The sequence below is a fragment of the Procambarus clarkii genome, chromosome 59, assembly GCF_040958095.1.
Source record: "Procambarus clarkii isolate CNS0578487 chromosome 59, FALCON_Pclarkii_2.0, whole genome shotgun sequence".
Lineage (NCBI taxonomy): Eukaryota > Metazoa > Arthropoda > Malacostraca > Decapoda > Cambaridae > Procambarus > Procambarus clarkii.
The window spans coordinates 20,013,572-20,038,770 of record NC_091208.1 but is presented as its reverse complement, the minus strand read 5'-3'; the positions used below and the strand labels follow the sequence as shown (position 1 = coordinate 20,038,770).

The 25,199-nt window shown below is 37.9% G+C and overlaps 1 protein-coding gene across 6 annotated transcripts; it reads right to left on the bottom strand.

Moving 5' to 3' along the window:
- Caper (RNA-binding protein 39-like protein Caper) lies at positions 1-25,199 on the bottom strand. 6 transcript variants are annotated; one of them, XM_045758481.2, is made up of 12 exons: positions 25,047-25,145; positions 18,936-18,997; positions 18,227-18,306; positions 16,914-17,255; positions 16,293-16,357; positions 15,652-16,152; positions 14,850-15,048; positions 9,621-9,887; positions 4,281-4,443; positions 3,882-4,050; positions 2,394-2,578; positions 1-2,245 (listed from the first exon to the last, which is right to left on the bottom strand). In XM_045758481.2, the coding sequence occupies exons 4-12, from the start codon at positions 17,148-17,150 to the stop codon at positions 2,151-2,153; spliced, it is 1,881 nt and encodes a 626-aa protein (XP_045614437.2). In that variant the 5' UTR covers positions 17,151-17,255; positions 18,227-18,306; positions 18,936-18,997; positions 25,047-25,145; the 3' UTR covers positions 1-2,150. The 6 variants fall into 6 exon arrangements, with proteins under 6 accessions (XP_045614437.2, XP_045614439.2, XP_069163035.1 ...); XM_045758483.2 differs by lacking the exons at positions 16,914-17,255; positions 18,227-18,306 and having other exon boundaries at positions 25,047-25,199; XM_069306934.1 differs by lacking the exons at positions 16,914-17,255; positions 18,227-18,306 and having other exon boundaries at positions 18,936-22,617; positions 25,047-25,195.

Genomic DNA, 25,199 nt, shown 5'->3' with positions numbered 1-25,199 from the left:
TGGTCAAAATAGATATTTATTTGGCAAGATCTTAAAAAGCCAAAGGCATTCAACCACTTACGTTTCAGCAGATGGTAGTTGAAACAATTTGCCACGCATTTGTAGTCATTTATAGTCAAGTTACTGTTAATGTACAGAATAAGAGTCCTTCAGTGATCAAGATAACTCCAAGATCAAGTTGAAATTTATCAGTGTAATTTTAATTCTATGAAGATGTAGACTTAAATTAATGTAAAAATAATTTTATGGGAAAATTCTTAATAAATCAGATCAGTGATTTGGATCAGGGTCCACTATGATACAAATTAGCAGACAGTTTCTGGGATTATCAACGGCAGTACAGTATCACCTGGCTCTCGGGGGGGCAAATTGGGATCGGACTATCATTTTACCAGTCCAGTTTTGCAATTGCAAAATATTTTGATTTCTAACCCCAACAAAACATGACCTTGTGCATATAGTATAAATTATAAAACAATATAAATCATGCTTTTTAAAAGTTTCTTGGAAATTCACTTTAGTTGGTAGTCATTATGATTTAAGTGTTTATTTTTTGTAGTGCATATTACCTCTTCATTTCATTTATTCCACATGCCTGTGTGCAAAGGAAAATAATTAAAAAAAAATTATTTGGTATACTGTACTGTCTTTATAGTTTGAATCGATAGCCCGTTGTTCTCGAGGCCACTTGGCTTAGTATTCCGACAAATGTTCTTCGCATTTCAAATCAATAAAAAAGTACTAAAGATATCACCATTTAAATAATTGTTTTGAGTCAATAAGTTGAGTCATTAAGATAATAAATTCCTAATGGGAAAAAAAAGTTGTTTTTTTAACATTTGGCAATAAGGGGATACATAATCAATTTTAGAAGAGGATAAAATACATACCTATCAAGTTTGACAATGTAACACGTTCACTCCGCAGTTTGACATGCCTCCCTTGCTCAACACAATACAAGAGCCAGCCCTCACATTGTACTCCATGTCACAAAAAATACAGTACTGTACTGTAAAGTTTAGTTCTCCACTGTTTTCTATCCACTCAATTTCCAAACCTGAAGCAAAGATTTGTTCCAAAAAATTTTTCTTTATAGCAGCTCTATTAAACTCCCTTTTTGACCCCACACGGCAAACTTGCTCTCATACTCCCCCCATTATCTCTATGACTAAAAAAAAATTTGGTCATTAACTTAATTTTATAAATTTGACAATGTATTACAAGACATTTTTAATTCAGTGGTATGAAGTATAAGAAAAATAAAAAGAGTAAAACTGTAGTTTATTTATACAAGCACAAAATGACTCAAATGAAGGGATTCATATATACCCATCTATACATATATATATACACTCCATCCACACACAGGTCATTTGAAATCAAACTGTGCAGTATGGTTCATATAAATTCTCTATCAACATTGTACATTAATTTCACTTGAAAAAATAGCAATATACTGTATTAACTAATGACTTAAGTCAACATTTGAAGAATTTCCAGCAGTTAAAAAGCTCTCGTCATTGGTCAAATCTTTTCTTCAATTGTCAACATTTAATAATGTTGGCCAATACATAATCTGGAACTTTTTAACGTGATCTAAATACTGTAACACCAGTTTTCTTAATGCTTGCTGATCAACAAAAAGCAAAAACTTCAAAAAAAAAAAAAAAATAAATAAAATTATTTTATTTTTGCTCCCTAATATTTGTATCTTTCGTTATCAGTACCTTTCTCATTTTAATTAGGGAAAATAAACACTCAAAACTGTGTGAATAAGCTCTTCAGTAAAACTGAATTTAGTTTTAAACTTACGTAGGTATACATAAATACAATGCCAATTTTCCTAAATTTTGCATAAATTATTTTTTTAATTTATGCCTAATCCAATTTGCCATGTTCCCACTCTTTTAACTTCCTCCCGATAACTAATCACACAGAACTAGTTCTTTTAGTGCAAAACTGACCAGCATGAGAAAATACTAAATAACCTGGTCGGAATACATCATGACAGTAATGAAAACAAATCCTTGCATCACTATTACAGGTACCATAAAAATCCCAGGAAAACATGAGATGAAAATAGTCATCACCATAATGATGGTGCAATAACAAAATAAAGAAATGCAATTCAGTGTACTGCAGCTACTGGCTCATCGTGGAAACACCAACTGTGATGCAGTCATCGCCTCGGGGAACAGGGAATGGTAACTCATAACAGGAACATATGCTGCAGTTATCATTTTACCTAAAGGAAAAACAGACAGACATTAAGGTTACAAATTAATTTTTGCATGATGTTAATATAAACTGCATAATTAAGATTACTTTGTAAATCCAAAACACTACTGTATAGCTAAAAATAAATAAAACTGCAACTTTACGTGCACACTTACCGGCAAACCATCGTCCGTGCAGGGCGTTAACAGAGGCCGCAGCGGTTGCTATGGTGGGACATTTGACGTAGACATTACCCTGAGCAGACTGTCTATCCACAAATATATGCAGAACGCCGCCATGTTTGTTACATTCTTCTAAAACATCATCTCTAATTTCATCTGCCCAATTAGGATTAGATTCCCTGAAATAAGATGTGGTTACAATGTCAGTGATTATTTACAAGCAATTACATTAGACATGTCACAAAAGATTAAAACTCATTGATACGGTATCACTCAGGATGTCAATACATGGGCAGAAATACAGGTGATCCACGCTGAATAAACCTGTCGCAAAGGATGCCACACTCCTATTGACAAAGGAGCAAGTGGTCCTGGAATTAAAGGAAGTTCTGAAGGAATAGCTGCAAATTGTCCACTATATCAAAAGAATGTAAGCAACCCAAAATAAAATATTACCAGGTAATATCACACTTTCAACATGCAGGTGGATGGTTGAACCAAAAGATTTTTCAGGTATAATTACAATTGTTCATATGCAATAGATAGTGTCTGCCTGTTTGTGTGGGTAGGTGTACTGCCATAATTGGAGGCCAAACTCTTGTGAGGGTCAAGCCCCATGCCCCGCTTGAAGAAGGTTCATAGTGGCCGATATTCCCTTGAAGAGATGTCGGCCCTATGATCCCATACTTCAAGAAGTCAGTGATGTGAAATATGATGCTCTGTGACTGTAGACTTTAGCATTTTAAATATTTGTTTCAAATACTGACAGGTAAAACATACTCAGATGACTGATTTGAATTTTGGGTGCAACTTTGCAGTGATGGAAACAGGAATGGGACCCCCTCCCCCCAACACAAGATGAGGACAAGATGATGGGGGTGGTGTGAGAGGAGAGAAATGACAGGATGTGGGGGATAGGACAAGATGGGGGAGGGAGTGTGTGTAGGGATATGATTGGGAGGGGTGTGAGGGGGAGATGATGGGGTGGGTGGGTGTGTGTGTGTGTGTGTGTGTGTGTGTGTGTGTGTGCAGTGGACATGGGGGAGAGGCATGCATGCACAAATAGTGGACATGGGGTGGGTGTGTTTAGGGGAGATATAGAAATGGTGTAAAGGGTGTGTGGGGGACATTGTAGTTGTGATATCATTATACTTCTAGCTTTTATAACTTTATAAATATACCAACAACAAACAAATGGTGCATTAAATGTTTTTAAAATCCATATGCATCAGTTGGCTCGAAAGGAGTAAAATGTCAAAACTGAACTTAACCACACAGCCAAACCATGCTGTATACAACAATGAAGCTGGAATATTTGAGATTGTTGCACAATTTTTCTAGCACATGCAGAGCTAAAATAATAAGTTTTGTACACCAGCTGATGGCAACAAAATCGTTAAATCCTTCACGAAGATACTTGTAAGCCAACGTACGCTTTATGTCAAACAGTTATGCATCACAAAACAAGTGGGTGCTACTAACGTTGAAGGATCAAACATATTGGAGAGAAGGAAACACTGAGTAGCAATGGGCGGTGCTGGCTGTTGCTGTGGTTGCGCAGGCATGTGTAAAGCATTGGCAGCTGCTGCAGGAAGCTGAAGACCAGTTCCCTCTGCTAACTTGGCCATCAACTGAAGGCGCCCTGTTGCACCTGTCGAGTAAAGTTTGATTTACTAGATTTTATAAAAATATTCAATATATATATATATATATATACATAGCTTGTCCCAGGCAATATTGTGTTAAGCATATTTATTATATGCAACCAGATAAATAAAAAACTTCATGAAAGAGGTATAGATCTTAAACACTAATGCAAAGTTATTGTATGGGATTTTTTTTTATTATAAGGATCTTATTATATACAGGATCTTTACTTACCTAAATCAATGCCTGCTCTCTCCATTTCATCTGAATCAAGAAGTGATGTTCCCTGCTGTGTTTCAGAGCGTTCTGTGACATGGTTTACTTTCATAGGCCTCCCAGCTAGTTCAAAGCCATTCAACTGCTCCAAGGCCTTTTTCGCATCATCGGAATTGTGGAACTGAAAATAAAGTGTATGTTCATCAAACTTGCCAAAAATATAAATACAATACTGTAATTTTAAAATCACGTAATTATGTCTCCAAAATAACAGGACGATTTATTTATTAAACAATGAATTACTGACCCATTTTAAATTCTACCCATCCAAAACTCTTCTTTTTGCACCCACCGTCTAAGTTGATCCCCCCCCCCCCAAAAAAATTCTTCTTGATTATCTTTCTGGCATTCACCTCATCCTACCCTCAATTTCCCAAGCACACTTAACCACCCAACCATTATTCATTCATTCCTAATGTCCAAACTATCTCGATACACTCTCCTCAATCTTACAGTTATGCATTCCATCTCTCTGCGATACCTCCATACTGCACATGCTTCTCTGATTCTCAAACAACATTGCACCAATTTGGCTGCATCAAATTCTATCTTCAAGCTATAAAAGTAATAAGAGAATGAGCAAAGTCCAATTTGGTTAATATAAAAAGAAAAAATGTAGGATCAAGTGCCATTATTTTAGTTAAAAAGAGACTAACAATGGAGAAGTAAGTAAGTAGCTGAACATTTAAATCAAGAAGACTAACATAACTATACCCAAAATATTTAATGCAACTTATAGGAAACGATTCTTTGAGCACGAAGCTTCCCAACATTTAAGCCACCAAGTAGACAGATACAAATTATTAATAAGTGGAGGAAAGAGGCAGAATATGATACAGTAAATACACACAAACACACACATCAGGCAGACTCCATATACACTTTCAAATGTAGATATGATAGAGACCAGTAGGATCAGAAATCTGTACACCAGTTGATAAACAGCTGAGAGGTGGGACCAAAGAGCCAGAGCTAGAGCTCAACCCCTGCAAGCACAACTAGGTGAGTACACCCACCCACAAACAAAAGCAAACTGTACATATTGAAGTGTACATGCATTTACAATATTTCACTTGATATGTATAGCGTTTTCAGCATACTAGTACCAGTATATATGAGTAAAGATATATGTACACTAAACTAACCCTAACTCCTTGCATACAAAAACTTTAAAGTTTTTTGTTTAAAAAAATTTGGCCATAGTTTCAGTTTTAGCAAGATAACTCACCATGAAATGAACTAATAATAAGATCTAAATCTGTCAATTTCATACATAGATCAATAGTTATTAGCACGTGATAATTAGATTTTGTGGAATTGTTTAAACATCGATGTTGCGCATATGATTCTAAAATACCTTGGTGGAAGCAATAGCAGCAGCATGGAGATTCAATTAAAATGCTACCATCATCACGCAGCGACTTACTAGTCAATTGCTGTATTCGTCCAGACAATGATTTGATGTTTTGCACCGATGATGCCCATGGTGCCAATAGGTCTCCATAGATGTCATGGTGCTGCCCAGGACCTATGCGAGCCAATTAGCCATCTCAGTAAGCATTAAGTCACCATGGCAGATCGTACCTCATTGTCGTACTAATCGTACCTCAACTTCCACAGGTGGTCCTAGCCAGAAATGAGACATTGAGCACTTGCAAAAATACATCAACTGGTGTTAACGGAGGATAGCAGCAGAAATGGTAAGGAAAATGTCCGAATCAAGTTGTACACAGTGCAATGGATGAATTAAATGACTACAAAAACAAGCGGTGGTAGTTGTTGAGAGGGGTTTGAAGCTACACAGCCCTCCATGAGAACACTGCCCCATATAGTCAGCCCAATCTAATTAGATGGAAAAAATTATTTCAAGTTGAGTTAGAAAAGCAGGCTAGGGTAACTGGAAAGACAATGGACTGAACTAAGGAACATCTGGAATGGAGCGTGGTTGTGAGAGGTCAGGATGGAGAATGAACACCAGGCTTGGTAATTGGAACACTACAATTCCTGGTTAATGTAAATGACTTCACAAGAGGAAATATAATCATATGTCAATGTTTGAAGAAGATACTAAACTGAAGAGGACAGCATAATGCTACCAGTCAACCTGAACAGACTGCAGAAAAGACAACAAACAGACTGATGCACTACTTTCAACTGACAAACCAAAATTCCATTTCATTCCTTTGACAAAACACTACCTGATCAACCGGGCTGTGATCCATACATCAGGCTGTGATGTATGGACCACATGGGTAAGTGGATGCAGCTGCATCCAACAGCCCATTTGCCCAAGCCAGGACTAACCACGAGGTCTGGTCAGACGGGGCCGAGGGGACGTTGATCCTCGGAACCAACAAGGTAACCAAGTAGATATAGATGTGTTTACATGAGGTGAGAAATGGCTCTAGAGCCTGCCTGGCCTTTATTGTACATACCTGTGAATAGTGCCTGCTTCTACCACTAGAAAAAGCTCATTCCACATCTTACTATTCACAATGCATAAAAATAACTACGTTCCTCTGGATGTTTCCCCATTTTCACTGTGCCCCCTCATTATGTGGTCCATAACTTGGACTAGACACTACCCATGACAGTTCCCACCAATATATTTTCTTAAGATCATACCACTAATTGTCTTATCAGTGTTAGTTTTAGTTCACTTTGTCTTCATTCATCTAGAGTACTTGACTTGAGGCAAATCTTTGGCCCTTTTCAATTTTTTTTTTTTGTATTTTACCAGATGTGGGTGCCATGCTGGATATATTATTTTGAAGGACTCCTTGGTCAGGACTTTGATGTCATCCTTATATTTGAGTCATGGATATACAGCTGATATTTGGTTTGTGTGTGCCTATAGCATCTTCATAACTATACTGCCCTAACCTCCTCAGCCAAACCTTACTACATATACTGGCCTTTGGATTAATGCTCAGCAATAACCTCCAGCCTCATGCTTAGTATGAACTATATACTTCACACTCCAGCAGCTTGTTCAGGTCATACTGTACCATTATGCAATCAACACACCGACAGGTACGATCGGACCTCATCTGGCAGGTCATTTAAATCAATCCAAAAAAGAAGTGGTCCAAGTACCAAGCTTTGTGGTAAACTTCTCTGCATTTTGTCTGTAATGCCAACAGTCTTGAAAGATGCCTTTCACGTTTACACGTGTAATTGGAGTATATTTGAAGTTCGTGGCATTTTGTGGTCTTGATATACAACAGAACCTCCATTTCTGGTTATCCAGATAGATATTTGCAGCCCTCCAAACCTAATAACCACAGAACCCCCATTATCCATGAAATCTTTGCTTCCCTGCTGAATCTCTCAGACATTTATTCCAACATAAAAATCTCACTGGTATCCTACATATTAGCACATTCCAATTAAAATCCCAATGCAGGTACATTTAGTATCTTACAAAAATTATCTTGTTATCTTTCATTCAATTGTTAAAATTTTAACTTCGTTATTCAGACATCGGATGTACCAAATGATCAAAATAACAAGAGATCACGGTATCCAATGATGTGCTGAAACTTGGTAAAAAAAAAAATAGTGAACATTTTACACTTTTGCATTCCGAGGATAGGATCCGTTTTCTTAGTGAACCACTCCTCCCAGCCGTGGACTCTGCAATGCATGAAATTTATCCTCATTTTCTGTTTGCAATCCTATGTATAAAGGGTTAGGTTTTTTACTAAAATGTTCATAAATATGATCAAGAATATAATAAAAGTGTATACTCAATATTGCGTGCAATTTGCGAAGAAGAAAATAGATAACCCATGTTGTGTGTACAAGGAAATAAAGATTTTGTATAGGTTTTATAAACCTTTCTATACTGGGCAAATAATTTATGGTTAGATACATATTTAGTATGTAAAGATCAAGTACCTTAACAAGGTATTTGAATTTTGTTTGTGTATCATCATTAGATGCCCGAATACCTATGTTTACTTTTTCATAGACTTTTCATAGGCTTAAAACATTAATATTTGTAAACAAATTATTTGGAAATTTAAGGTCTAGAAGCTCGTGTAGTATAACAAAATTAATCAATGCAGTGTGGAGGATGCTGCAGAATTTACAAAACTAAATATATTTCTACATTACTTGCCTATTTATGAACAAACAATTTAAAAGATGTCCCAGTGTGTAAATGACTAATCTATACCACCAAGGAAGGCAATGATCATGTAATTATTTAATATTGAAAGCAAAGCACTAAGTGTGGAACCTTTAATATGGTAATGGTAATTACTATATTATTTACGAAGCACTAAACTGTAAAGCAGAGATTTAAGGGTTCTGAAAGCTCTGCCTCCCTTGTGAGGCTTTGTACTGTCTATACCAATATGATGTAGAAATAATGTGTAGTGAACAAAAGAGTTTAATCGTTGATACGTCACATTATATGATTTCTTTGTGTATCTGAAGAGAAGCATTGGGGAGGGGGGGGGGGGGGGGGGAACTCCTATACCACAGCCAGTGTACGCAGGTAATGCATGAAACCCTGAGAACCCCCCCAGAGGATTTAGTTCAATACCAAGTTGCATTACTTTTTGCATATCGTGGCCTAGTGGTTAAGGGCGTATGCTTGGGAGTACCCAATGTGCACGTTCAAACCCTCCTCATGGCTCCTACTGATTTTCTCATGTTCAGCAAAATTATTTGAGGATAATTTTTATTTGAACGTGAAACTTAATGAACAAACCCACAAGGGCCGTGATGAGGGTTCGAACCTATGTCCAGGATGATCCCAGACATCCCTTAGTCGACTGTGCCACAACATGGTAAAAGAACTGGAAGCTGAAGTTCAACTTGCCCTCACGAGGCTCACGCAGTTTCTCCGTTCACTTGATATATATCACACTATTGTGATTTCTTTGTGTAATGAAGCTAAATCTTGACGACATACCACTGAATAACTAGAATGCATTTGATACTACACTAAAGTACCTATACTCATTGTTTCTGTTGTAGAGGTACAATACATGTATCATGGTATTATGATATAATACATATCAAAGTAGAGGTGGCAGTCATTCTTGCTGTCACTGCTTTAACAGCACAAATTGCAAGACTCGCCCTCCAGAATTCACCACCCTGGCAACATCTTACTCCTCACCAGTCTAACGCAAACTCGATATTTATATTTTTATAAATATGGAGTAGGAATTTCCCACCAAAAAATCTTTAACTACATTTTTTGCATAAAAATTTTTTTTTTTGAGAAGATCGTCTGTTTTAGTTTTAACTATGCAATAAGTTTATAACTAATGTTCTACTTACTGTAATGAATCCATAACCTTTTGATCTTCCAGTCTCAGAGTCCATTATGAGTTGAATGTGGTCAATTTTTCCAAAAGGTTCAAATATGCCCCTTAGCATGTCCTCAGTAATGTTGAAATGCAAAGACCCCACATAAAGTCTCATTGGACCTGTAGCAGCTTTCTGGTCTTGTACCGCTGCTGTTGAGGCAGCGCGATTTTTCTCGGCTTGCGTTGGCTGGCATACAATCGGCACACCGAGTATCTTCTGACCTGACAGTCCCAAAGCCTGTGCATTAAACAAAATATTAACACTTATTTAAAATGACTTCAAACACAAAAAGGTTAACCAAACAAATCAACACCTATTTCATTCATTCTTCAAGCAGTCATTGAAGAATGAAATTCTCTCCCCACACACTTCACAAAATGCCTAACTTTACAATTTAAACAAATTATTCTGTATATATCTACAATCTCACCAGAAGTAAATAAATTATCAAAAGAAGGCGCCAGGCAATCACACGACAAGTGATGCAGGCATTCACCATTTACATCAAATTTATTGAAATAAACTTTCTCTAAAAGATAAACTTCTATATAAAAATACAGTGCCACAAGCAAACCTCTTGTAAATTTATGAAACCTCATTCATATCTAGTAGTTAGAAACTGAGCAGCACCATTGCCAGTAAGCATCTTAAAGATAAATATAAATGTAACAGTTTTGGAAAGGTTAGGGATCCAAGGGATTACCTAAGGCAAGGCTGTCCAATTTCTTATCAGCTGGGGCCAAAATTTCTAGACATTTTTTTGGCAGCCCACATCTAGCTTTTTTGAGTGGATGAAAAATATACACCGCTTTGATCAGGACCATAATCACCGAAATAAACAGGATTCAATTACATCCTTCTGCGTATAAAACGTGCAGTACTCCCTTATTTGAGATTCCTGCGTATGAAGACAATGCACGCATTAGCGGCAGCAAACAATATTCTTGTACTAGTAACTGGTAAATAAATGAATGTCAATACATTACAATGCAACTTAAGGACCAAGAGTGTATACACACAAAGTGTCATGATAAAATCTGAGTAAAAATTACATAAAAATCTATTTTTTTCATGTATTTCAGGTATTAAAATTTGTCCAAGGTCAACCATTCACAGGCAGGTATTTGGACAGCCCTGATCTAAGGGGAAAAAAGCCAACCCCCCCCCCACCCCAGTCCTTATCCTTCCAGAATTGACTGCAAAAATGTTAAAATGTTTTCCACAGCAATCTGACCTTAATACAGAATAATGCAAACCTATTATAGTAATTGGTATATAAATTACCTTACATGACCCAAAATATTAAACTGCACTTGATAACAATAAGCACAAAAATATAGTTGTGTAAAACAGGCATGTCAAACTGAGGGTTCCCTGAGGGCCATATGGCCACATTTGTGTTAATGTTGAGAGGCCCCACACACAACAACCAATTGAAGTCATTTAATAAAAAATTTATTAATTTTAACGGCAATTTTGGCCATTAAATGACCAAATTACAGTATTCTTTGTGCGGACTGCAGGCGTGCTTGCAAAGGGCCACATGTTTGATGTGCCTGGTGTAAAGAATATTAAACTAAAAAGCCTATACCAATCATAGCAATTTTTAATTGGTTTTTCTTTCTTTTTTTTTAAATGCCCAGCACAGTAATTTATACAGCAAGTACAATAATATACTTGAAGCCTCTAAAATAAGCACCGATAGTAAAAAAAATTCAACTCTACACAAGCGGTTTACTGTAGTGTATGTTTACTGTAGTGTATGTTATCTAATAAATTTGAATGCAAACTTCCCCAATGCAGCTAGAATTGTTAGACCTAAAGTTTCTAGTTATTTTATTTTTATACCAAGCTTTATTTTTATTTTTTATACCATGCTTTCGATTAGGAAAATAGAAACTGTCATCCATCGTGATAAAATCCCTTATTATTTTCCCATTGCATCTGAACAAAAAATAATTCTACTGAAACCAGTTCCTCCCATTGCTTTTGGCTTCCTGATACTGTCTGATCAGAGTGGAGTCCACTGTAGGAGTAAATACCACACACATACTCTTATTAGAATGGAATTCATTCCTCCAAAATTCCAGTTGAACTGAAAGTTTTTGTTCCATTGCAAACTGTGCAACATCCAATGCACTGAACATTCATTAATTTTTTAGACAAACCAACCGGTTATTTTTTTGTGTTCAAAGCATTTTCAGATTAGCGTTGATGACATACACTAATACAGTTTACTAAAAATACTGCTTATACTCCTATGTTTAAACATTAAAAACGTATAAATAATTTAACATTTGTTTACAATACTGTGTGCAATATACAGTGTTTTTTTCACATGAATGTTATATTTAGGTGGCCAACTGCACTTCCTGTTCATCTTTTTTCAGTCAAGGGTATTATTGATTAGGCAAGATGTCTAGCATCAAGTAGTGAAGCTGTTGGAGAAAGTAAGGAATTGATACTAACTATTCACCAAAAAGTGGAATTTGTATTAAAAATGGAGTAACCGTACTGTCATCAGCTTGGCATATAAATATGGGAAACCTTACCTTACCTTGATAGGGATATGTATCAACACTTTTTGATACTAACAGGAATTCAAGCTAAAGCTAGGACTGGAAAATATGTCAACTTGCATAAGATTAAGAGATTTACTAAGCTGCACACACTGCTGGTATGCCAGTGGGAAGCAAGCAAAACAGAGTACCAGTAGACAAGTATGGCCATTACAGGGCTTTATCAAGGATTGCCATTCATGCCAGTGAGGGGTCTTGGGTGAAGCCCTGAGTGTGAACTGGGACTGTAGAGCCATTTAAGTCTGAATAATTTTATTGCGGAAACCAAAACGACTTTCAAGTACACAATGTAGATGGAACTGGTTTATACTGAAAAGGTTTGCCAAGCACAATAGCTAGAGCAAAGTTTGCTCGGGAGGAAAGTGTCTAAATAAAGAATATTGGCTTTGGTATGGGTATATGTGGGTAGCAGCCACAGAGTGAAGTGTGCAGTGGTGGGCAACCTGCCAGAGTATTAACCCATCCACTGTGCAAGTCATACAGGGATGATCAGAGTATTGCAAGGCTTGAAAATTGTATTATTTAAAAATCCTGTCGATACATGGGGCTCTCATCAGCTTTCTCAGGCCTCCAGTAAACAGAAGCCATTTTGGAGATAAACAAAAATGTGGACACTGTTCTTGGGTGTGACGGCCTCAGTACTAAGTGCGCACCCAAGGGTGGCAAATGCAGCATGAGCTAACAGCATCGCTATTCAGCTTGTGTCCACAGCATCACTTAAAGGTGACAAAATATGCAAGTAGACCATTAATTTTGCATTAACACTTTCGCTCGGGGATGACGCAGCATTGCGTCATCCGTTTACTGGCGGTAATGCCGGGGATGACGCAGCATTGCGTCATCCACTTTAAAAATTCGCCAAAAATCAGGTTTGTATCCGATGTTTTGGGGACTGGTTTTAAAATGTGCGCCGATGTCTTCCCATTTCCTTTGTTGAGCCTCGTGGCCCTCAGGCGGCTTGGCACACGCCGTGGGCCCATTGTCTTTGCTCCACTGTTGTGACCAATGTCGTCTCCCCTCGCATCTCAAACGTGTGAACATTTCGGCTATTTTCCGTGGCTATATTTCTTACTGCGGCTTTAGAAACTATCTACGCTTACTCCACGATGGATAGTAATCATGAACAAGGCCCTTCCAGGAAGAAAATTGCGAAAGAAAAAGGCTTGAAAAGGGTGGGAATTGGGAGTGTAGTAGGAAGGCCTCTGAGCGCTCACTCACGGCTAACGCGTGGCCCGTCTTCAACTCGTCGGCGGTTGGAGCGTGACCAGGTGTTTTTTTTTATATGCTAATGTTCCTCTAGAGAATTTTATTACGAACCCATTGAGACCAAAATGAAAGACCTAGGACAAAAATTGAGGTGACCAGAGTGAAAATAGTGAAAACATTTTATCCCGTTTGCGCGCTCCCGGGTAACTCGTTCGCACTTTCTCTGTTTGCTGCGGGTAATTAGCCGGGCTTTTGGAGTTTATATGCATTTAGTGTTGTAGAGAATTTTATTGCGAACACAATGATACCAAATTTATTCTCGTAGAAGGAGAATTGAGGTGACAAAGTTGAAGAGAGTATACACTTTTCGGAATTAACGCGCGCTTCCGTGACACGCTGGGGCCCATATCGCCCTGTCGAGGGGTGGCGCGCTGGGTGAGCGAAAGTGTTAATAGTGTCACAGATGATCATGACTGTGATAACGACTATGAGCAATGTTGAGATATCCACGAACACAATGCTGTTTATGATATTTACAGCATGATGCACACCACTGCTGTTTGGTGCATCTACACATCATGAAACAACCTCATGTGCCAATAGAAAATAAACTTGTGCAAAATGCTTCATTCATAATTTAGTAATAAGGATGCTGATAATAATACCAACATTGTGCCTAGTTTGCAATAGGCATGTTATATTCAAAGCATTATGTCGAGTCAGATGGCATCATTAGCCGACTAGCATGTTGACGTTGTGCTGTGTTTGGCCCAACCAGACCAATACAGTGCACAAATGTGTAGATAGTTGTGTATCTAGTGTATATGCACTGCAACAACAGCAAAAGCACTGTTTTCTTGTTCTATCAATCATGTCACTAATATGCGCACACCATATTTTTGAGTATAGCAATGTTCCACACATAAATTAATAAAATTACACACTGTTGAATAATATTACTGAAAACAAAATCAGACATATTGAAATAAATCGGTAAAAATATCTTCATGGCAACTCCCGCCCCCCCCCCAGCGAGACTGGAGCAGACGGCAGCTGGGGGGCGACTGCTCAGTCAATACCCATAAATTGCCAGTTCCCCCACTTCATCACGGACAAACTATGCCAGTTTTTTTCCTGTAATCAGGGAATGCATTTTATCAATATAAAGAGGAATAATTAGATCCACAAAAACAAAACATCCAAGATAATGAATGGAAACTTGCCAGAAGAATCTCTCCAAAGTCCTTCAAGCCAGATTTAATTAAATACTATACTCTACGATTCAATCCAAAAGCACCCTGGGAATCTACAAAACTTCAGAATTTCCTACAGTTCAAGTATGGCACCTGTGGCTCAAAAAACCTCCAATACATATTATATTCATTTGCACTAAACAAACTTGACGTATACTTACCAATGGTACGGATTCTACTTCACAAAACTCAACATAGGCAATTCCTTTTGATCTGCGTGTCTTTGTGTCTGTGATAATACGAACATCATTTACTTTCCCTACAACTGAGAAAAAGTCCTCCAGATCACGTGACCGGATACGAGAAGATAGCTGCATGCAGAACACTGTCCGAGCATCTCTCTCTTCTACTGTCAATTCTCTGAAAGAAACAATTTTTATGTTAGCTTATTATACACTAAAATTCAAATGAAAAGATGGGTTTAATGAGGGGATTAGAGATACATACGAGACTGAAGTTTTATAAAGTCTGCAGGTGTGAGAAAATGAAAGTCAAATTATTCTACATTGAAGTCAAATGTGTATGCAATTTATATGCTAGTTATAGTATGCAGTACAAGAGGAAATGACTACACTACAGTAAAACAACAATGTACAGGAGTTTAAGTCTGGGTGATAAAACGAGGAGGCTAAAGAACTTGAATGTTTAATATGAATACTGTGCAACTATGTAACTAAATGCTTCAACTGTTCCAATAGAAGGTAAATATGAATATTCTTAAAAAATAAAATGCCCTGGCTCCAATCTTTCATACCATTTTTTGCTTCATATGCTTCATTTTTGCTTGCATTTAAAGTTTCAAATCAAAACCGAGGCATTTGCAAGAAACAGATGCTTGACAAAAATTTTTGCCAATTTTTTTTTTAATACAACTGTGCTCTTCAGCCAAGGCAGGCCATGTCGAGGGGAAACTCTGAAGGAAAGGGTGAAAAAAAATCTAACAATCCTAAAAGAAAAACTCACGTTTTAGGCGTTTTACTCCTTGATCTGGAACGTCTGTGCTCCCTGCTACGACTCCGTCTTCGATCCCGATCCCGACTACGGCTTCTCCTCCTGTGATCACGGCTACGACTCTTACTGCGTCTACGATCCCTGGATCGTGATTTACGACGCCTGTCACGAGATCGAGAACGCGACTTTTTCCTGCGATCCTTGTCCCTGGAACGTGAGCGAGACTTTCTCCTCTTTTCCCTGTCACGAGACTTGCTCTTTGTTTTCCTTCTGCGGTCTTTATCACGTGACTTGCTGCGTGATCTTCTTCGTCTATCCCTGTCTTTGTCCCTGTCTCTGTCCTTGTCTTTATCCCTATCTCCTCTGTCCTTGTCCCTATCTCTATCTTTGTCCCTATCTCTGTCCTTATCTTTGTCTTTAACTCTGTCCCGATCTCTATCCCTATCTCTGTCTTTCTTATCTCTATCTTTTTCCCTATCCCTATGACTATCTTTGTCCCGATCCTTGTCTTTTCTGGAAAGAGAAACATTGTCAATGAACATAAACATTTAATTATGGAGTACAGAATTGTAATTACATTGTACAATTACACTAAAACAATGCACCACTCATGCAGTATGTTTTATACTAAGCAGATCCCTTGACCATCTTACTTGTCTTTTGAGGATGTGTGTCCATTTTCCTTGGGCTTGGCGTCTACTGATGAGGATCCTCCGTCCTACGGGAGCACAAGAGACGGTGTAACGGCAGCACCAGCCACAGGTGGGTGGTGGGAGAAGGGCAAGGGTGGGGAGAAGAAAACAACAGCCACGCATTAGTTCTCTACATAGTTAACAAGCCTATCATTACATTCTCCCACCAAGTATCAAAACCTGGTTATATAGACTTGACTTCAGACACGGGTTAAAAAGCTACACGTAATACCTTGTAGGAAACTCCTGTAATGGTATGTAATGAACATTTACAGAAGCAAGTCCAAGAGTTTCTCAGCAAAGTCTGCACTATAAAATCTTTCACAAAATCACAATCATACAACACTTCCATCTGTTTGGGATGACAGCCAGAAATGACTCGCTAATAGACCACACAGACACTCGGATAATCATCACGCATACTTCCGATGCCAACAACACTAAACATGTTGGGGTCACTGTCAAAACCACAAGGATACACTACATGAAGTGCACCCATAAAAAAATTTCACACCAGTGCACCTTCTAGCTCTGTGCACCAACATAGTAAACATAATGCAGTATCCTCCAGCCCGCTAGTACCTGATGTCTCTCTAGCCGTAGGGTCCAACCAAGGCACGGCCGCCTGCAAAACGCAAACTTTAGACTGGAGCCTTGACGCCACGTGAAGTTATATTGCATCAATATACAACACATGCACCAGTCACAGCACAAGAGGAAAATTAATAATAAAAAAAAAGTGGAATATAAGATCAGACTGACCACAGCATAACTTAACATTTTCTTCAAGGTTATACCTGTTTTACTGACTGTCCTCATGACACATAAACAACAAATATTGTGGTCAATTTAAGGTGGTGGGTGTTGAGTGGAGTGAGTAACGAGCGAGATCCCTCGGTGTTGTGAGCTTGCCAGCGCCAGCATCTGAGTGGAGATACCAAGTTGTCAGTACCAGGCCACCACGACACACTGAAGCTTCACCAATAACCACTTTTTTTTTTCTTCACTTTGGGTACCTTTCTGTTAGCACAGCAGTGTTCACTACTATTTCTTCATTTGCTTGCAAACTTCAGCAATTCACAAGTTATTTCTTAACTTTTTTATTTAGGAAATTAAACTTTTAAACAATTTCAAAAAATTCCTCCAAAATATTAAGCACGAAAAAAAAAACAATAAAAAAAGCCAATAACAAAGATAACACAGCAAGCCTATGAAAGTGTCCTTTAAATCCTTGACAGGGTTTTCTCATTCAAGAAAACATTTTTTCAAAGATATCATGACCATCTTACAACTTGATATCTGCATATCTAAGAAAAGACAGGAACAAGATATCCTGGTAACTTCATAAGACTTGCTACATTGTCTTCCTGTACTTAACTATTATGCCCTATACTTGAAAATTACTGACTTACAACAAAAAAAATTGAAATCCAGGATAATCATTTTGCTCCATATATATATTATATATTTAGTTCAGGAACTGCTGATAACTCTACCACTATAGCTGATCTAGGTTTGAAACACTCAATATCTTACTAATAACTGAGATACATGTATTAAATTTATTTTGATTGAAAACAATATTTGCTACAAACTACTACTCTGAGCAAGACCATAGGTAAGGTGAAACTTTTAATGAGAATACTAGCAATGACTTACAGAGGTATAACCGCCCATAACCAGGCAAAACAAAAATCGAGACAATATAAGCTAACACTTCACGTCTTCACTTGGTTCCTCGCAGCAAAACAGTTTGCCGCAAAGAACAAAGTTAGATCATACAAGCTTTGGCATTTATATGTTCTCGATGCATTTTGCCCAATTAGGGAACAGTTTACATGACACGTCATTGTGTCTTTTCATCAACAAGAGGTATAACTTATGACTACCAGTACCTGGCGGTGGTGGGAGCACAGTATTCGAGCTCACGACCGTTTTATCATGGAGGGTGGGAGACAGTGACTGAATAGGTTATCTAAAACAACAGAGAACGGGGAGAGAAGATCAGCGAGGCACACGGCAGATTCACTCTCACCAACTTACAGCCTTGATGAAAGCATCTATTCAATTTATTTACTGGAATATCAATCATTTTACCAAACAGTTAATGATGCTTAGAAATAAATTCAAACAATGCCTGAACTTAATGTTACTAAATACGCTACTATAACATTTTACAAAACAGAACTTAAAATTCTTCAACAAGGCTGCAAGATTATATATATACCAACACACACACAACCATCCTGATGCTTCCATTTAACTAATTTGCATACTGCATTCACCCACATATTCATTATGATCATGTTCTATATATTAAGAATACACCTGTACAGTATCACATAAAATTACACAATATGGAGAATGGCTTCAAACACTTTCTGCAAAAAACAAGCACTGTGTATAAATCTTAGTTGTCAGTAAATCACACACAATTTATGATGAACCATATTATACTTTTAACACATTTTAAAATGTAAATACAATTGAACATTAAGAAACTTGTATAAGCATAGCATATCATACATAAATTCAATTTCAATCACTCTATCCACAGTAACATTACCTGAAAAGAGAGAACACTCATTCATTCTCATCACTTACCTCCTTTTTGAATGGAGCCTCTAACATGGCATCAACATCAAGGTCATCTGTCATTTCAGACTCTGGAAAAATACACAAAATAATATTAATAGAGCAGTGTGTAACATGCATGAATACTCCTCCCACATCTCCACATACTGTACTCTATTTTAACTAAATATATAATAGTGGATCAAGGTAGAATGAATCACATCAAATGAGTTTCCAGATGGATCGACAGATTCTGTATAATAATTTTCTTGGTTAAAAAAAAATTTCAATTTTTGTTTATAGGATGTTAACGAGGTACACAGGGATCGTATCCCTCAGAACTCCAGTAAACAGACTATCTTGAAAAAAATCATCTACACTTCTGGCTTTCAGAACCTCAGTACAGTACTGCCAAAGCAACCAAGGCTAGAGCATGCAGCAAAAAATATGCATCACATACCTTACATAAATCATTTCTGTACATATATTACGGTCCTTAGCTACTAAAACCACCTAGCCTGTTGGTATAAATATCTATGCCAAACTTACAACTATCAAACTCTTAACACTTTCGCACTCTCGTGGCGCTTGAGCTCATTACCAATTTTTCTCTCGAGTCCAAGCATTTGACTCGCTCGAGTCCAACAATAAAATATTTCTATAAAATTCATTTTTTATCCGATCGACTTGGAGATACTTTCAAAATGCGCGCCATGAAATTCCTGTTCTCCCCAATAGGCCAGATGGCACCCGGGCACCTAACGAGTCTGAACTTGACAAACCTGAAAAAGAGTAGAAACATTTCATCGCTGTTTGGCGTTCACGGCAAGCGGTTCGACGTTTTTTTTATTTGGTGCCAGTCTAACGCATGCTTGAGTGACATTTTATACATACGTTCCTCTAGAAAATTCTATTGCGAACACATTGATACCAAAATGAAACACGTACATCCAAAATTAAAATCAGAACACTGAAAAAAGTGCTCACTCTTTTACGGTCAGATTTCATTCTTTAAGGTCAGAACACTCAAAAAGAGTGTTCACACAGAACACTCAACACTTTTCTGTGTTGCCGCTCACTCGCCAAAAATGCCAGGAGCTCAAGGGCATTGTTTTACCCCTAACTGCCGGGAACGCAATGTTAAGATTGATTATTACCAGGCACACACTAAAATCCTCAATGAGATGTTATTTCCATTATTTATAGTTGCAAAATTTTCCAAGGTTTAAATACTGCAGACAATTACAAGACACTTGTTCAAGATTGTGCCATTTGATTTGGTAATACTTTTATCTTCATAGCTACTGTTGCAGTCACACTTGCCAAGAAAAATTCATATGCCAAAATCAGTGCCTATACATTATTGTAATATTGCCCTCTGTTGTAGGGATTAAAAAAATAAAGATATCCAATATGTCCAATCTCAGTATCCCAGCATCATTATTTGCACCTACTTGAGTTAACTCTAGTAGTCACTTATTGAACCATTCCCTCAAGTTTGTCCAGGCAATCCTGCAAGTTTTCCATTTAATTAATCATTTACCAGTACTTCTGATGTATCAGAAACAAGTACTAGCTAGTATCTAGTACCGACCCTCATGGAGCTAAACTTTTAACATTTCCACTCTGAAAGATGATATTTTGGACTGCTGCTGCCAGATGGCAGCACATACGATCTTCTTGAGGTTATCTTGAGATGACTTCGGGGCTTTTTTTTTTTTTTAGTGTCCCCGCGGCCCGGTCCTCGACAAGGCCTCCACCCCCAGGAAGCAGCTCGTGACAGCTGACTAACACCCAGGTACCTATTTTACTGCTAGGCAACAGGGGCATAGAGTGAAAGAAACTGCCCATTGTTTCTCGCCGGTGCCCGAGATCGAACCCGGGACCACAGGATCACAAGTCCAGCGTGCTGTCTGCTCGGCTCCCTGGGTCATTTAGGTCATTTAATTTAAATTGTCATGGTTGAAACAACTGTCTTCTGTTGCAGCAGACAATAACACACAACAGTTTTGTAGTGCAGCAGTCACCCTTTGTCTTAGTTTCCTAAGATTGCCTTGGTTCATCTAGCAGTAAATACATATCTAGGAGTTAGGCAATTGTTGCATCTTGGAGACGGTCAATAGAGCACTTGCTCTAGGGGGCATCTCGGCAAATTTAAAACAGGCTTCCTGTCCCAGGCATTTTCCTTTACCTTCAGTAGACATGTTACTTTTTGAATACAAGGGAAAATTGTGTTAGGCAGCAAATATTGAGCTTTGCAGCCAATGGATTAAATATACACAATGTTTGCCTTTGAGGTACGATCTCTCGAGTGCAGTATTTTTGGGACTACAGTATTGTACATAAAAAGTTTAACAACTTTATGGAAGATTAAAATGTAGAATGAATGTAAAATTTTAAAATAGACTAGTAGATATGGAGTTTTTTATGCTTTATGCTAAACACCTCAATTATCAAAGCCCTTTGTGTATAAAAATAAAAATATGCAATATTGAAGCATGGGATGTATTAATTTATTGTATACCTATTACAGTATATCATCAAAATTAGAAAGCTCTTCTAGCAAAACCTAGTACTGTACAGCATTCTTTTAGTTTTTTAAAAGATACTAACTACACTGGTCTACAGCCAAAATGCTTCCAAAACAAAACTGATCTTGACTAATTATGTTATATAGAGTATTGTAGTTTACTTTGGCTGTGGTGAGTGAATATGACCAATTCACAATCACTAGTCACTATTTGGGTCTATAATTCTTCAATATGAATAATTTTTCACATTCATTTTCAAATGTAATATGTGGTCCCATTCCAGGATGGGCAGGGGCAAAAACTGCAGCTAAGTGTCGTTTGTCTTGGTTTGGGATCACCACCAGGTCCGGGGGTTTACTTATATCTGAACCTTGATTAGTAAGGCCTCTGTACTTTTCATACATTTACCAATGTATTATATTAATTGAAAAGCAGTTTAACTTCATTTCAACATTCAAGAATAAAAATTTTCAGAGCATTTTATGTCTTGCTTAGCACCGAGTACAACCTATTCAGGTACAGTATTGTAATAAATCTAGAACAATTGTATATTTAGTAATGGCAAGTTAATTTAATTTTACAGAAAGAACTCTTCTAATATCTACATCAAACTGTCAGTATCTTATTCCTCCAGACTGATGCCTGCATAACCCACAAATATGAAACCAACCAACTGAATAGACAACCAGATCCAGCACTAACCAACAACAATCCCACCCAATAAAATTCCTTTACCCATTATCAAATACCACCACCATGAGAGCAGACCATGCATTTTATGGTGTAATACCTCCAGTTTTGTGAAATAGTTAATTTATTAACTACAGCCTTTTTAAACCCCCCTGATAAACACTGCCATTTAAGAATATGAGAGCTACAACAATGATTATGAGTAAGAAAACCATTGAAGAAATTGACAATTCCTTTTATTGTTGAAGTGTGACTATACCTGTAACGTATAGACTAATTATGTACAATAGTAAGATAAAGTACACAAAATTATTTACAGTATACAGGCCATCACTTGAATATTAGCATCGTCCTAAATAACCAATATAGCCTACTGTACTGAACATTTTCTTTTCACTGGTAAACCAGCAGTTGAATAAAGCCATTTAATTTTATATCAAATAGCCACTCATCTGATACATAGGGTGCTTCCTCACGAAAGTCATATCACTCTGGAAAAAACAAAAATCCTTTCAATAATATATTTTAAGTAAATGTGAAAGTGTGTGTTAAATATGCATTTGGACACTAAAAAGGCTAGGCCTATTCCCGCTCCTGTGCCAGGCGAGTCCACTACGGGCTCGCCATAACACGTACTATTTTGAACTTTTTGTTTTGAAGAGCTGAATCTACAACAACAACAGCTAGGCCTATAGATGGATGCACCATATCCCCACACCCATACACCTATGAAATTACACCAGACACCTCTTGGTAACAGTCATGTAACAAATAGCATCACCATTTATATATTTATTAGTGTACAATATAAACAGTACACTGTATATACTGTAGTTATGAATATTTTAACACTTTCGCATGAACATGACGCAGTATTGGGTAAAAAACTTAGTACTGTAGATGAATGTGCGGGAATGACGCATCGGTGCGTAAAAAAATAATATATTTGCTAAAATTCAGGTTTTTATCCTATTTTGGGGAGACTGGTTTTAAACTTAGCGCCAATGTCTTCCCATTTTCCGTGATGGGCCATGTGGCACCCACGCAGTAGGCCCAATGTTTTCGTACCACCCTAATGACCGGTCCTGCTTCCCCTCGCGTCCCAAACGTAAACATTCTGGCTATTTTCCTTGGCTATATTTCTTAGTGCAGCTTTAAAAACTATCTGCATTTACTCCAAAATGGATAGTGATCACGAACAGAACCATTCCAGGAAGAAATCAGCAAAAGAAACACTTCAGAGAGAGAAGCTAAGTAGTGTTCACCAAAAGTACAGTACGGTGTGACTCTCACCCTCAAAATGTCAAGCAGTATTTGATTTATCTCATATAGAAACTGCTGATAGTGACCGTGATTTAGATACTGAATTCATCAAAATGGAAATATGATGATGAATTTGAAAGTGAGGAGGAGTGAGGATTCTGATGTTCAGATTGCCACACATGCACGGCGAGGTATTGGAATTCGTACCACACGTACCCAACCACAACAAGTTCTGATGAAGCCTGGTCTACTGACAATACTTCACCCTTTGTAGTTAGTTTTACAGGAATACCAGGCTTGACGTGTCCTGTACCTAGCACTCCTATTTTATTTATAAAATTTATATTTATAAAAATTATATTTATAATTTATTATAAATATAATTTATTATTATTATCAATTTATATAATTGTTTATAATTTATCATATTGTATTAGTAATGGTGTTCTTCAATATGCCCTTATATGCATATCCCTTTAAAGCACTCTATTAGGATCAATTTGTTATACACTTCAAATTTGAAGTGTATAACAAGCCATTGATAACTGACAAATTAAGAATACAATGAATAGGAAAGTAATTATCAAAATAATGTATACCTGGAGAGAGGAAAGGGAACTCGGGGGAAAGTGTCATTACGACTACATAGCACTCGGAAGGGATTAGGATAAGGATTTGGTATAAGACAAGAGGGGAAGAATGGTGCCCAACTAATTAGAAGGTCGGGAATTGAACGCAGACCCGCATAAAGCGAGACCGTCGCTCTACCGTCCAGCCCAAGTGGATGGGCCTGAGAGAGGAAGTTCCCCGAAGCCCGGTCTAGGCTCAAGCAGGGAGGGGGGGAGGGGAGGAAACTGTGTAGTGAATACAATGAATTAAACACTAGTGCCAAGGACCATGGGGGCCATACGAATATATGGGAATACGCCAGTTTAATATGGGGTTAATAGGGGGGGTCCGCCTGCAGACTACCATATATTACCCCATTGCATTTCCACTTCACTCAAGACCCATTTCGCCTCCAAATAACCAAATTCAAATAAAACACTTTCACTATTTACAACCCACACCACGTGCTTTTATATAATCTCCGACGAAGAATTTCATACAAAATACTTAAGTCTCGTATATGTACTCCACTCAATGTATTGCATTATGGGAGGAACTTCACTTCCAAAATGGCTACCACAATAGCCATACAAATACACGTAGAAACAAAACCTAAACGAATATATAAAAAATCCACGTACATATACACTATTTCCAACAAGAAAGTCACTAAAATAGGGCCAGTAGGAGGCCATAGATGACAAAAATGGCTCCCCCATGGCCCAACGCTCCCCACAACTCATCAAAATCGATGGCTTCCTCATCCGTTTCTCACTTGGCTTAAACCTAAAACTCTATTAGTCAAACGTACATTTGCAACTCTAGATTACCCCTCTAGAGCAATAGAGCAGCCAGGACAAGCAGAGGGCGAGCTAGACACCACAGTCTGGAGGACCCAGAGACCAAAACAAGTCTTATAAGAGGCGTCGTGGAGGCGCCATTACTCTCTCATACACACACGCTGCCCACCTCCTCCACGCCTTCTTCACCGCCGCCCACGCCCTCCACACACGCCCACAAGCACCCCAAGACCTCGGTTGTAACTTACTCATTTGCGAAGATATGGTGGTAGTGTTGTGAGAGGGGTTAGGAGGAGTGTGAGGGGGTGCCGGAGCGGGTCAGTACGGGGCTCACACACCGCCGCGCCACGGGACTCACAAGACACGTGAGCACCGCCGCCCGCCATCAACCTCTCCTAAAC